The 12,293-nt window shown below is 35.9% G+C and overlaps 1 protein-coding gene across 21 annotated transcripts in view; it reads right to left on the reverse strand.

Annotated features, from left to right (window-relative positions):
- DLG2 (discs large MAGUK scaffold protein 2) overlaps positions 1 to 12,293 on the reverse strand; it is a 1,023,852-nt gene that overhangs the window by 381,398 nt on the left and 630,161 nt on the right. For all 21 annotated transcript variants that reach the window (XM_071556365.1, XM_071556356.1, XM_071556345.1 and 18 more), the window contains one exon: positions 1,799 to 1,849. In XM_071556365.1, coding sequence (XP_071412466.1) covers positions 1,799 to 1,849 — 51 coding nt within the window. The remainder of the gene's footprint in view (positions 1 to 1,798; positions 1,850 to 12,293) is intronic.

The raw sequence follows: 12,293 nt of genomic DNA on the forward strand, positions 1-12,293 counted from the left end.
TACCAGCTGTTTGGTATGGGCATACTACATTTTCCTGTCTCAACAGCAGCAACCTTAATATATTTTGCAGATTTGCCATTAAATACAGAGAGATGATTTCCATCTAATTTCTAAAAGCAGTTTTGTGGAAGAAAATGGGTAATCAACATGGAGAATGTCTTTTTTTTTCCTGAAAACATTTTTAGTCTGACATAAATGACAGCTATTTAAAGGCAATCACTTGTGTTTTATATCTCACACAAAACCCAGCAGACACAGTACTCTGCCTTTGAGACAAAACACTAATACATGTGACAGAACATCTCAAGCAGTAATAACCAGAAGCCACAGATCCAGCAGCATCCAGAAAACAACTGAAATATTCTCCATTAAGATCTGTATCTCTTTCTGCTATCCTTGTTCAGTCTTTAACTGGCATTATGTTGCATCATGAACAACTGGTTATCTGCATCTGACAGGTACAGGAGATGCAAATCACATTCATTTTGCAGTATGTACACTGATAACTTACACATCTGTTAAAAATAAAGTGGTTTTCAAAATATCACCCAGGAGGCATGTGTTCTGTTCAGTGACCTTTGGAAACTCTAGTCCAATGAATAACTAGTGATGCGCGAGTAAGTTGAGAGACAGTAGATAAAAAGTGCCTATAACCTTATGTGTAATCTGTTATGAAGATGGCTATGATAAAAAGATATATTGCTCTTCCATAATTTGCCTGAGAGAGCAAATCAATGAGAACATAAACTTGTATCCCTTTAAGTTGAATGGTTATGGAATTCATTATCCTGGACAATTAAAAATACAACATGCAGAAGAAATGCAATGAATTATATAATTTAAGTATCTAATTCAATGGCAATTTGCTACCTTACAGGCATTTGGTCATATGGCATCAGTCACATCGTGATAAATCTGGCCTTTCATTCAATCATTTTATGTTGAAAGATCCTGAAATGTGCTTCAAGTTGGGAAAACTTTGTATTACCAGGATGTTGGTGGAATACTGAAGGGATTGAGCAGTGACATTCTTGTATCTGTTAGAAATCTTTGTGAGCACTATGACACATGACAAAGCTTAGACTTTCTTTCTCACACCATACAGAGTTCATTAATCTTGATCTTGTGTCAACCAAAATCCACAGTGTAAAGACAGCAGCTGTGAAATCCAAACCAAATGAAAAAGTACCAAATCCAGGAAGATATGATGCAGCACAAATTTTAACTACCTTTGTTTTTTGGTGCTACTTTTAAACCATGCTACCAACCAAGTCTTCACTGCAAGCCCTGATTATAGCTCAAGTGCTTTAGCTTTTGAAAAAACATATCCTTTACACATAGATATGGTCTATAGCTTTTAAGGAGGCACTTAAACATTAACAACCTTGCTGAAATTTTTGTTTTATAGTATTATGCTCCATGTCCTCTATTATGCACATGTGCAAAGAAAACTAAGAACCGTATAGGGAAAAGATGCCACAATTCCAGTAGACAAGCTGAAAAGGGAGTTACCAAGTCACACAGGCTCTTCTCAATAATCAAACACCTAGTTGAGCACTAACAGAGTTGTGAGGTAGAAAAGCATTTTGAATATTGTTTCCAAGTAGCTACACCTGAAACTTCTTAGTAGCATGAAAAGCTTATCTTGTTGTATCACTCACATTTTTATAGTTTAGAATAAAGTGGCCACCTTTATTCAAAATAGAAACAATTTTATTCTTAACCACTTTGAATTTCATAATTAATTGCATTATTTTATTACATTTTTCTCCTGCAAGAAAGAATAAATCACACTTACCCTCTCCAAAGTAATTTCTTCAAATTCATATTCAATTTCTGTTCCATTGACCTAAACAAAATAAAATTAGAAAATTCCTTAAATGCACGTGGAAGGTAACTTCATAGGCATGTTGTACAACTATTCCAGAATCATCAGTTTACTGAAGCATGTTTTTCAACATATAGGTGACTATTTCTAAATTGTAGACTACTTAACTCTCCTTTGTCTTGAATGGCATGTAATCAAGCCTATAAACTTGAAAACTAAAAGTTCAGTATGTAATGGATATCCAAGTCACTTATGTAATATGACTGATACTTGATATAGTGTTTGTGGACTTCGTTCAAACGTTTAAATAGTTCCCAAGGTAATAGTTTCATTTCAAAATAGACCTGTTTCTAAAATTTATTCTCACAAATGGAAGAAAGATTATTTATGCATTGTCTTATGAGCTACAATTTACATTGCAATACAAAAATAGACAGGAAAGTCATAGTACTTTTGTAAAAATCACTCACTGATACATACACTGAAATACATCGTGTTTACTATATTGACCTAGGGCAAGAACATGACAGAGGACCTGTGCAATAGACAGCCAAATAGCCAAAAAGCACAGAATGTTAATGTAATTCTTATGCTGACTCTCAGTGTCAAAAGAAATTAAGCTACAAAATGCTGAGTTCCAAAATGGATTGTGCTGGACAAGAAATCTATCAGTGCAAGACATGACACTGATTTAAGCAGTATTCAGAAACCTTGTTCTAGTCTGACATGGATTTTTTTTGTCCCTCTAGGCAACTCACAACATCTCTTACTTTTCTCATATCTTAAATGGGTAGAGTACCATATTTGAGAAAGCTACAAAGGTTGACAGTATTTTCAGTAAATTGCAGAGCAATGAAAATACTTCTCTCATGAACATCTTAGAAGAATTTCAAAGTGTCACTTAGTTACAACCAGTCAGCAATTTTTGGCTTGGCCGGAAAGTATTGATTATTTAAAAAGAAAAAAAAAATCATGCTATTTTAATTTTTGTGATAATAGGATATGACCTGGAAAACACTTTAATGTTTCACTTAATTTATGCTTAATGGAAGAAAAAGAAATTTAGAAGACCTAAATTGAAGCAAAGCATTAGGATTGGCCTGAATTTCAAGAAACAAATTCATTGTCTCTGAGAACAGGAACATTTATTATGCCTCCCCACTCCCAACTGCTAATTTTCTGTATTAGATTTCTAACTACAAACAGAAAACACTGTACATAAATCATTCTTTATCTAGTCAAGAACCTTTCAAATGTAATTAGGTACTTCTCTTATAAATATTATAACAAGGTACGTGTATCTACCAAACAAAAGCTTCCTATAAAATCCACCAACTATTTAATTTGCTGGAAATTCAAGATCTGATAAACCATGAAATCAGTAACAGAAATACAATCCCCAGAATCTTTACTGAGATGGAAAGAGGGAGAAAATAGCAAACAAACAACTCATGCTTAACAATGAAATGAAAACACAGCATCAATGAATAAAATATTTAATATGTGCTTAAAATTTGTATTTTTGACTTCACAATCTGGTAATCACATTGCACTCCAATAAAACTAGAGATGAACACAAGTTTTGCTACAGAATGTTTCCCTGTTCTGTGTTATCACTTTATTGCTTTCTGCTTTGAGTCTTTTAATAATCTAGGCAACTTACTAGATATGAACAAACAGCTTTATAGCTATTCCATTTTTTGTCCTTTCTTGTCTAATGATAATAAAATCAAAGCTACCTACACGTCTCTGTTTTCATGAACTTCTCTTTCATCTTAAGTTGGTGGATAGCTCTGATCTATGTCTTCAATTCCTCAGTCTTGCTCTATAAAGCTGTCTTTGCTTCACTGCTCATAATCGCTTTTCCTTTGCATTAAAAACTCATTAGTGCAGCAAAATGGGAAAAAGAGGGATATGAGAAGTGAGCAACCTCTGTGTAAAGATGAAAGGACAAAACACAAGCTGAATACTCAATTTGTATTTGCACACAAACGATATTTGCTTACGATCATCTGCAGGGTTTCTATTATCATTCACAGTTGCAATTCTGAAAATGTCTTCAAATCCCGATTAATCACAGCAGAGAGCCATTATCAGATTCCATAGCAGCAAGGGTGATATGAATTAAAAATCTGATCTTGATCCAGCTCCTTTTGTTATTTAAAGATATATGTCTGCATATGCAGTTCACTGCCCTGTTCGTTTTGCTGGTTGCTCAGCAGAACAACGCAGTTATTTTGTAAAGGATCTAGTAAGACCTTGTACCTACCTGAGGCAGGTGGAATGCTGCTGTATGCAGTACCATTCATTGCCAGCACCAATTTTATTTCTCTGGCTGCACCTACACTGCTAAATTATAGTCAGTTTTCAGCCAAGTCTCAGTGCTTAAGGCTGTTTCTGTCTGGAGCCTCCTGGAAGCAAATGGCCCAGGAGTGAGCCAACAGTTAAGCAGGAAGAGAATCATGGCTCCAGCCCTGGAACTGGCTTGTCGGTCCTCTCATTTAGCAGCATATGGACATACCCTTTGTTTTTGTACATTTTGACTTGACAGTCTCTGGCCTGTCAAAGCACCTAAACAAGCTCTCTGAACCTGCATCTTCCATTTTTTTGCAAGTAGTGGGAACCTGTTCTTTTGTCTCTCTGTATGCAAGTTTTCTAAATCCTTCTTTTATACCACATTGCAGCAGGAACACACAGCAAAATTTACTATGGCCTGCATGATTTTATGTAACTATGAAAAATTTAAAACATTTCCATACAGTTTTTTCTTCACAAATAAATAATCAGCATTTCCCACTTGTTTGAGAAAACTCTTTCTCAGTTTTCAGGACTGCAAACTCGACATGACAGATATCTTTAATCTCAAGTAAATTTTAATATTTTTAATGCTGAAATGTGAGGTAGTCATCTAACACTCTTTATACTCAAGTGAGAAAAAACAGGCACATGGAGGTCTTAATTCATTTTATCCTACACTAGAAATCTCAGGTAGGTGAGATGAATTGTGCCCTGAGGTTTCCTTCCACAATGTATAAACAGAGTCTAAAAATGATATGTGAATTTTGGTGAGCACTTGCCGTAAATCTGTTTTGTCTGCATTTCTCCTGGCTACAGACTGGTAATGAATTTCTGCTTAAGGGATGCCATATGCCTTCATAATTATATACCAGTGAAAGACCAGATCTCCAGTTTAGCAGCTTTTCTGATTGCTTTTTTGGGCTTGTCTGGACCTGTAAATGGCAGCACACGCACATCATGATACCAAGCACCTGCTCCCACAGTTAGGATATCAACCAGGAACAAACCAGTCTTTCCCCTTCTCTAAAAGCTCAAAGTCAAGATACATTGCTTTTGGTTTGCCTCTCTGATTTGGGACACTGACGTCCACTCTTCTGAGAAAGAGTGCACAACACCACCTGTGACAGTAATGGGCCCATGGGACTCCAGCAGGAGTGGGTAGGAGGTGCACCAAGATGAGGTTCATGGGAGGACGCCATCAAATGCACTCCTTCTTCAGGGCACAGAGACTGGAATCAGGATGTGTCTCATACAGGAAAGGGTTTTACTTCCAGCAGAAGAAAAAAGATACTATTGAGCAGAACAAAATATAGAAGTGCTACACAGGAGCAGGTCTGCATGAAATCTAGAGGTAATTCTGAGGGCCTCTTTTGCATTGCCAAAGTACAGTTCTAACACAAGATTCTCAGTTTCCTGACCTTACATATGTTCATGATTCAGAGAGTGATGAATGTATAGCCCTTGTAGAATAAGTTACTGTAATTTAATTAAGCCCTAATATTTAAAACAACTGCTTGCAAAGGCAAGGTAACAGTTGCCTTTCATTTGCAGCTGCACCTGTTATTCTGGAGGACTCTCCCAAACTTTTACAAGAAAATGAGAGATGTAGTGTATGGCAACTATCTAGATTCCATCATTCAAGAGATATTTCCTGGTGAAGCTCTCATCACTATTAGTGTTTACTTATCCTACTAAGAACAAAGTACTAGTCATTTTCAAATGACACTTTCAGAAGGATAAAAAATAAGAAACAGGTTAAGAGAGATTTTTATATACTATTTTGTGAAAAATCTGAAACAAAGCCCAGCACACAGAACACCTAAGTAAGGACCTGACAAACAGAGATTTGTTTGTTCCTTTATGGAAGACTTTTACTCTGACTTTCCAGGAAATTTCTCTCCTTTGCAACAGTTTAAGGGTGACATGAACATTCGAAGTGGTCCCTTAATGAAAATCAGTTCTACAGATTATGTTACATTCCTAAAATACTCGAGAAAAACATTCTGTTGGGTTTTTCATTTTTTTGCCACATACTCTGCCACTTTATTAAGACTGTTTAAGATATTTTTTCTCATAATAATAATTTGATACTTTTTTTTCCTTCTGCAATTATTTGGTTTTATGGACCTGTTTACACTCAAAAAGGAAGTATTGCATAATTCTTTCTTGCTATACTTCTACACATCCACAACAGCATCCACCCATTTAATAAGATATAGATTTCACCATACGAATTTTAATGATAAGACCTGTATAGTGGCAAACACCAGCATCCAAACATGTACCATTTATACAACTGCAATATTTCAAAACCACTGCATCTATTCTTTCCAATAAAAATTGCCGTTAGAGCTGTTTGTTATGCTTAGTCTTATCTTTGAGAAGAGATTGTTTTGCCTAAAAATTACAACATCTGTAGACTTTCATTACAAGAAAAACTCATTTAAATCATATTTAATTGGATATTGTTTTTCAGCCACCTTCAAGAAAGAAGACTGCTGCTTCTATTCTATTATCATATGCATAGGAATATAACTAGCCTTCAACACGCAAATTTGATTCCTTTGGCTGTATAGTTTCACCAATTGTCTAATCACCCAAACCTCAGCAGAATTTAGGATTGTCAAAATCTTGCTGTACAAGCAACACCAGTACACATATTTGTCTTTTAAAACTTTCCAATTTGCTGTACAATTATAGATGGTCATAGAATCATAGAATGGTTTGGCTTGGAAAGGACTTAAAGATCATATAGTTCCAGCCTCCCTGCTGTGAACAGCGACACCTTCCACTAGATGATGTTATTTTACATTTCAGAAACATCAATATGTCGGGGGAAGGCTCAGCCCCTGGCCATGATATCCTTCCTGCACAACCCACTGCCCAATGCTGACAGGCTGGCCAAGGATGCTGTAACCTTGGGAGAGCCTGACAGTGGGTAAACAACCATGAAGCCAGGGAAGAACAGGTTCCAGACAGCGCCAGTGCCTCATGGCTGGTCGAGTGGAGGCTACCCTCCATCCAATCAGCATAGCCACGAGAGCGCGTGGACAGTCGTGCTGGACCAATCACAAGTTGTTGCTGCACGCGTGATAGTTTGGGAAGGCATATTAACCTGTTTATTCCATAATAAGCAGGACTGTATGATTGACCGATCGGGATAATAAAATTGGAAGCAAGGCATATATCTCTGTGAGAAATCACCTTTACTTCGGTGCCGGCACCCGGGGAACTGTTGGGGTAGCTAGCTGGGGCGTGAGGTACGATCCCTAGAAGAGGTCTTCCCTCTTCCTCAATACCCTTTTGGTAATCCAAAAAGTATAAGATTTAAATAGCCCTTCACAATTTCTGTTTTGTCAGCAAGATCGAATAGTGATCCTTTTTTCACACTTTGACATCTGCAGATTTGGGTTATTTCTTCATTAATTGTCAAATATAAGCTGATGATGATCTTTTGCTATTACTTTCCAAAAGCATTAGAAGTTTCTTTCTTTTTTACTATATATAAACATATAGAAAACACTCTGCTGATTTCTCTGAATTCAAATGTGATGATTTTGTGTTCTCAAGCTGTCCTAAAAAGGCTGTCAGAAAGTTTTTCATGCTACTCTTCTTTATCAAAGTGAGTGAGTACAACAATCTATGGACTTTTTATACAAGATATCCCACATCTATTTTTAATTACAGTGCATACCTAAGCCCATTTCCTTCTTTTTACCTATATTTTCTTTAGGAAACAAGGACAATATGTTACGTTCTTTGAATCAAAATTTACCACAACCTAAAACTTTGTTGTCATAATACAACTGTTCTGGCATGAAGAATGAAGAGTAAAAGACCATATGGTTTTGAAAGAAATGAACACTTTGTCAGGAATAGGTCTTTGTGGATCCTTCCACAGATGCCTGTGGAGCACTCGATCATCAGTCACTGTACATCCTTTAGGGAAGATATTAATCCAGCTTTCGGTCAACACCTGCAAAGACCTGCAGCACAGTCATGATCAGCCTGTACTCTGCTCAAAGGGTGCTTTATTCAGTCATTCTTTCCTTCTTATATGTCTCCTATATCCTCTGGGACTTAATTTTTAGTTAGCCTCTTTTTCACTATTTGCGTACCATACTCATTGTTTACTCTTTCTGCCTCCCTCACTGTTATCCTGAGCTTTCTTGGTTTTCTTGTATTCATTCCCTTGGAGGAAATAGCCATTTAGAAAGTAACCATTATCAGTCTTCTTTGCTTGATTCCCAAATCCTTAGTTTTATTTTATTCTAACCCATTCTTCAAATCTTATTCTGAACAGTCATGTTTTCCGTATCTATTGTGAATCACCATTCCCCAGCTCTAATCACAACTTCTCATGTCTCCAACTCAGCCTCCACAGCTTTCTCTGATTTTCATTCCTTTTAGTTTTTTTACTTGTTTCTTCCTTCTTATTACCTCCCAAATTTGTTCTGTCTTTCTCTCACACATGGACACGTACACATACTTATTTAAACATACTTTATCTAATCTCACTTCAATCAAAGCATTACTTAGGATTAGTTTTCTACCTTCTTATCTTTTTCAAATAAACTTTAAACATAATCTTCTCCCATGACCCCCTATTAAGTCACTCATACGCTCCATGTTGTTTGATTCTTTTCACTAATGTTTCACCTCCTTAACAGTAGTTTCAAAATCTTGTCAAAATAAGGGATTGTCTTCTTGTTTCCCCTATTGCTTCCCTCACTCCTCACAATCCTTTTCAGTATTCAGCAACAATTCAGATTTGGGGTTTTTAGCTGTATTGTCACCATAGAACTGACACTTTCTACAGTATGAAAAACAAACATCTTGATACCCTCCTGCTAGGTACTCTTGTTATTTTAATGAGGCTTACATGTTATGTGATAACACTCTGTTCTTTATGATGTGAGCCATCAATTTTTCCCTCATCTTTTTGTTTTGTTTTGTAGTGTCCCTGCTATTGTAAGTGTAAGCACTTGATATAGCTAATGCAGGCCCAACACAAAGCTCCCAGTTTTATAAGCATAACACATGGAGCAGATCAAAGCAGGGATCATGATTTCAAATGGGGTTCATAGTAAATGGAAATGAAATTACATCTGTGTTGAATTCTGTTTCAGGCTAGCACTTCCAGCTTGTACAAAATTATTATCAACAAAAAGAAGAATGTACAGTTCAGATTTGGTACTTACAGCCTTCTCTTTTGTGCTAAAAGAAATTCATATGTCATCATATCAACTATCTAACATGGAGATATCTAAGTTAAGCAGTCGTCTAGGCTTTTTTTTTTAACAGGAACTGGAAGACAAATCAAGAGGAGGTGATTTATGCCATATATCTTGGTCTTTAAATGGAATTGTCATTTGAAGAACCTGTGTCTGCCCATTGACTATATAAAGACACTTTAGACTTCTAGGATTTGCATCATAATAAAACTGTTTCTTAAAATTATGGCAGGGGGCTTGGAACTAGGTGATCTTTAAGGTCCCTTCCAACCCAATTCCTTATATTTTTGTATCTTAAATTTAAAATATACATCATTGCAAGAATTTGAAACAGCACATTCCAGAGAACTGGATCCAGTAATTTCTCTCCACAAAATCCCATTCTTTCCTGTACAATTCAGGAAATTTACTATACAGCTTCAGAAATTCACAGTCACTTTGCCTTTCATTGTCCTCTGTGCTTCTGCCATCGCTGACATGGTAACAGATGAGTTATCATAAATGCTCAGTTTGTTAGGTTCTTATAACTCTCCTCTATTTTAGTTTTAGAAGAATATCCATTAGACCTGTCAAAAATTAGAACAGTTCATACATTTCTAAAAATGATTTTCCCGTGTAATCTATCATTCCAAATACATGATACATAAAAATGGAAAATTGCCGTCACTTGAATGAATTTATTTCATCAACAAAGATTGTATTGTAACTCGGGACTTATAAGGTTATTTAATAATTTTTAATACTTCGATTTGCATAATTTGCTTTTAAAAGTTGGTAACTGTAGTTCGAGTATTTAAAAGGTAAAAATTAATACATAAACTGTTGGTTTAAGTTTGATTCATTAAACAACTTAATAAAAAATTGTCTCTAAACTTTAGGGAGAAAACAATAACATAGTAACTGGCAAAATTTTAGGCAAGGAAAGAATAGCACTAATTAACTTCATTCTTTGATATCCATGACGTGCTCATGTAGCAATCTTATAATGAAATATATATAATAGACATAACAGGAATGCCCCATTTCTTCAATAAATAAATATGCAAGCAACATAATCTAACCTCTTTCAATTTTCTAAAAGGGAACATACTCTGACTCATATTTTTAAGACTAAAATTGTCTCCCTTTGTTTAGATTTGAGAGTTAATACTTCTTTCACTGCTCTCTCACCCCATTGCCTACAAAAAAGAGCACAATCAATGAATTTTCTTGGGTTTTTTGTTCTAACATGTTAACTCTATCACAGTATTGAAGACTACACTATACTGCCAGTAGCACTGTTGCAATTCCATTGGTGTGACTGAGCTTGTACTAGTGTAACTGATGTTACATTTATTCATCTGTGGATGTTCTTACACCTGTAGGAGGGAGCAGCTCTGAAAAAGTAAAGAAAATACTTGCATAAATAATAAAAATGAATATTAAGGAGTATTAATGTACATAAAGTATATGTAAATTTATAAACAAATATTTATATATTCCACAGGACAAGCTTTTTACACATGAATCACTTGCTTTATGAGTATTTTTACAGTGGAGTTCACAATTTCTCTTAATATTCTGGAAGACTCTATGTATGGGCAGGGATCCACCGTCCTCTGCACTCTACAACTAAAAGCACAGCAGAACAGGTCCCTCATGCCCAGTTAATTTTGCTGCAATAAAAAAAGGACACTTTGAATGCCTGAAATTAAATCAAAGAGGTTTTCTGCTCCTCTTTCTAAGTTCAGAGGAAGAAAATTGGTGTAACTGTTGTTCACAGGGATTAACAGTGCACACACTAAGAAGGAGCTAATACAGCCTGACTGATCATCACCAGTCACAATCTAAACCCAGTCAAAATTCAGCAAACTCTTCCAAATAGTTCTTGTAATTTCTTGGTATGAAAAAACCCAAACAAACCAGTTTGCATCACTTTGAGAGAATCTCAGCTTTTCATAAAAATTTCTTCAACTTAAATCTAAGCAGAAACAGAAATATCACTTTCACACACTTTCAGTCTAATTTCCTACATGATAATGAAGTCTTGAAAGCTACTTTGCAAATAATTTCTATGCATTGCCTCAATATTCTAAAAGAAACACAAAAAATTTACATTTTTAAGATTACCTATTAACTACTGCATACAATAGAAGAGATGAGAGATGCTTTACTTAAGCACTGAGGAAAAAAAAGAAAGCTTGGAAAAATGCTGACACATAATGCTCTTTAAAACAAGCATGCACAAAAATCTTGCCGTGCACGACAAGCCCCCCTCACTTTAACAAAGCAGGGTTGGAAAAAAACCTATTCTAGAAGAAACACTCTAATAATATTTTTACTACATTAAAATGGACAATTGAAGCACTGAAATACTTTGAAAATGTTTAATGTCATGTAATACTACTTTAAAGTGTCAAATATCACATCACCTCTTTCAGGAAGTAGAGAATATTTTACCAGTTATATGAAGAATCTTTACTGTGTTCTCCATAGGTTTCCTGCTATAATGAAAACTACAATTCCAAATGGAAATGAATCTATTTTGCAGTAGAGATGTGGAAAATATTCTGGTTCTTAGCTCAACAATACATAATGAAGTTAGTGGTCAGAGACCATCATAGCTAGATTTATGTATAAATTATCTCCTGGACGTCAAATTCTCTAATATGCACAAGGCCACTAAACAGATATTTTACTGGCCTTTACTACACCATACATGCTCTAGCACGTCTGCTCCACAGACAAGTTATTTTTCAGGATTATTTTTTTCTGCCTCATCCTGAGGTCTTCACAGGAACCATCAGCCCACCAAAGATGTGCACACAGAGGCACAAGGGCAGGTGGAGGAACCCACCTGCCAGAGACCCATCCCTGGGAAGCCTGAGTTCTGTGGGCTCAGGGTGACACCCAGCACTGTGGGGCGACTGGAGAGCACCTTACAGGCTGGGGAG

The sequence above is a fragment of the Pithys albifrons genome, chromosome 1 (genome assembly GCF_047495875.1).
Source record: "Pithys albifrons albifrons isolate INPA30051 chromosome 1, PitAlb_v1, whole genome shotgun sequence".
Lineage (NCBI taxonomy): Eukaryota > Metazoa > Chordata > Aves > Passeriformes > Thamnophilidae > Pithys > Pithys albifrons.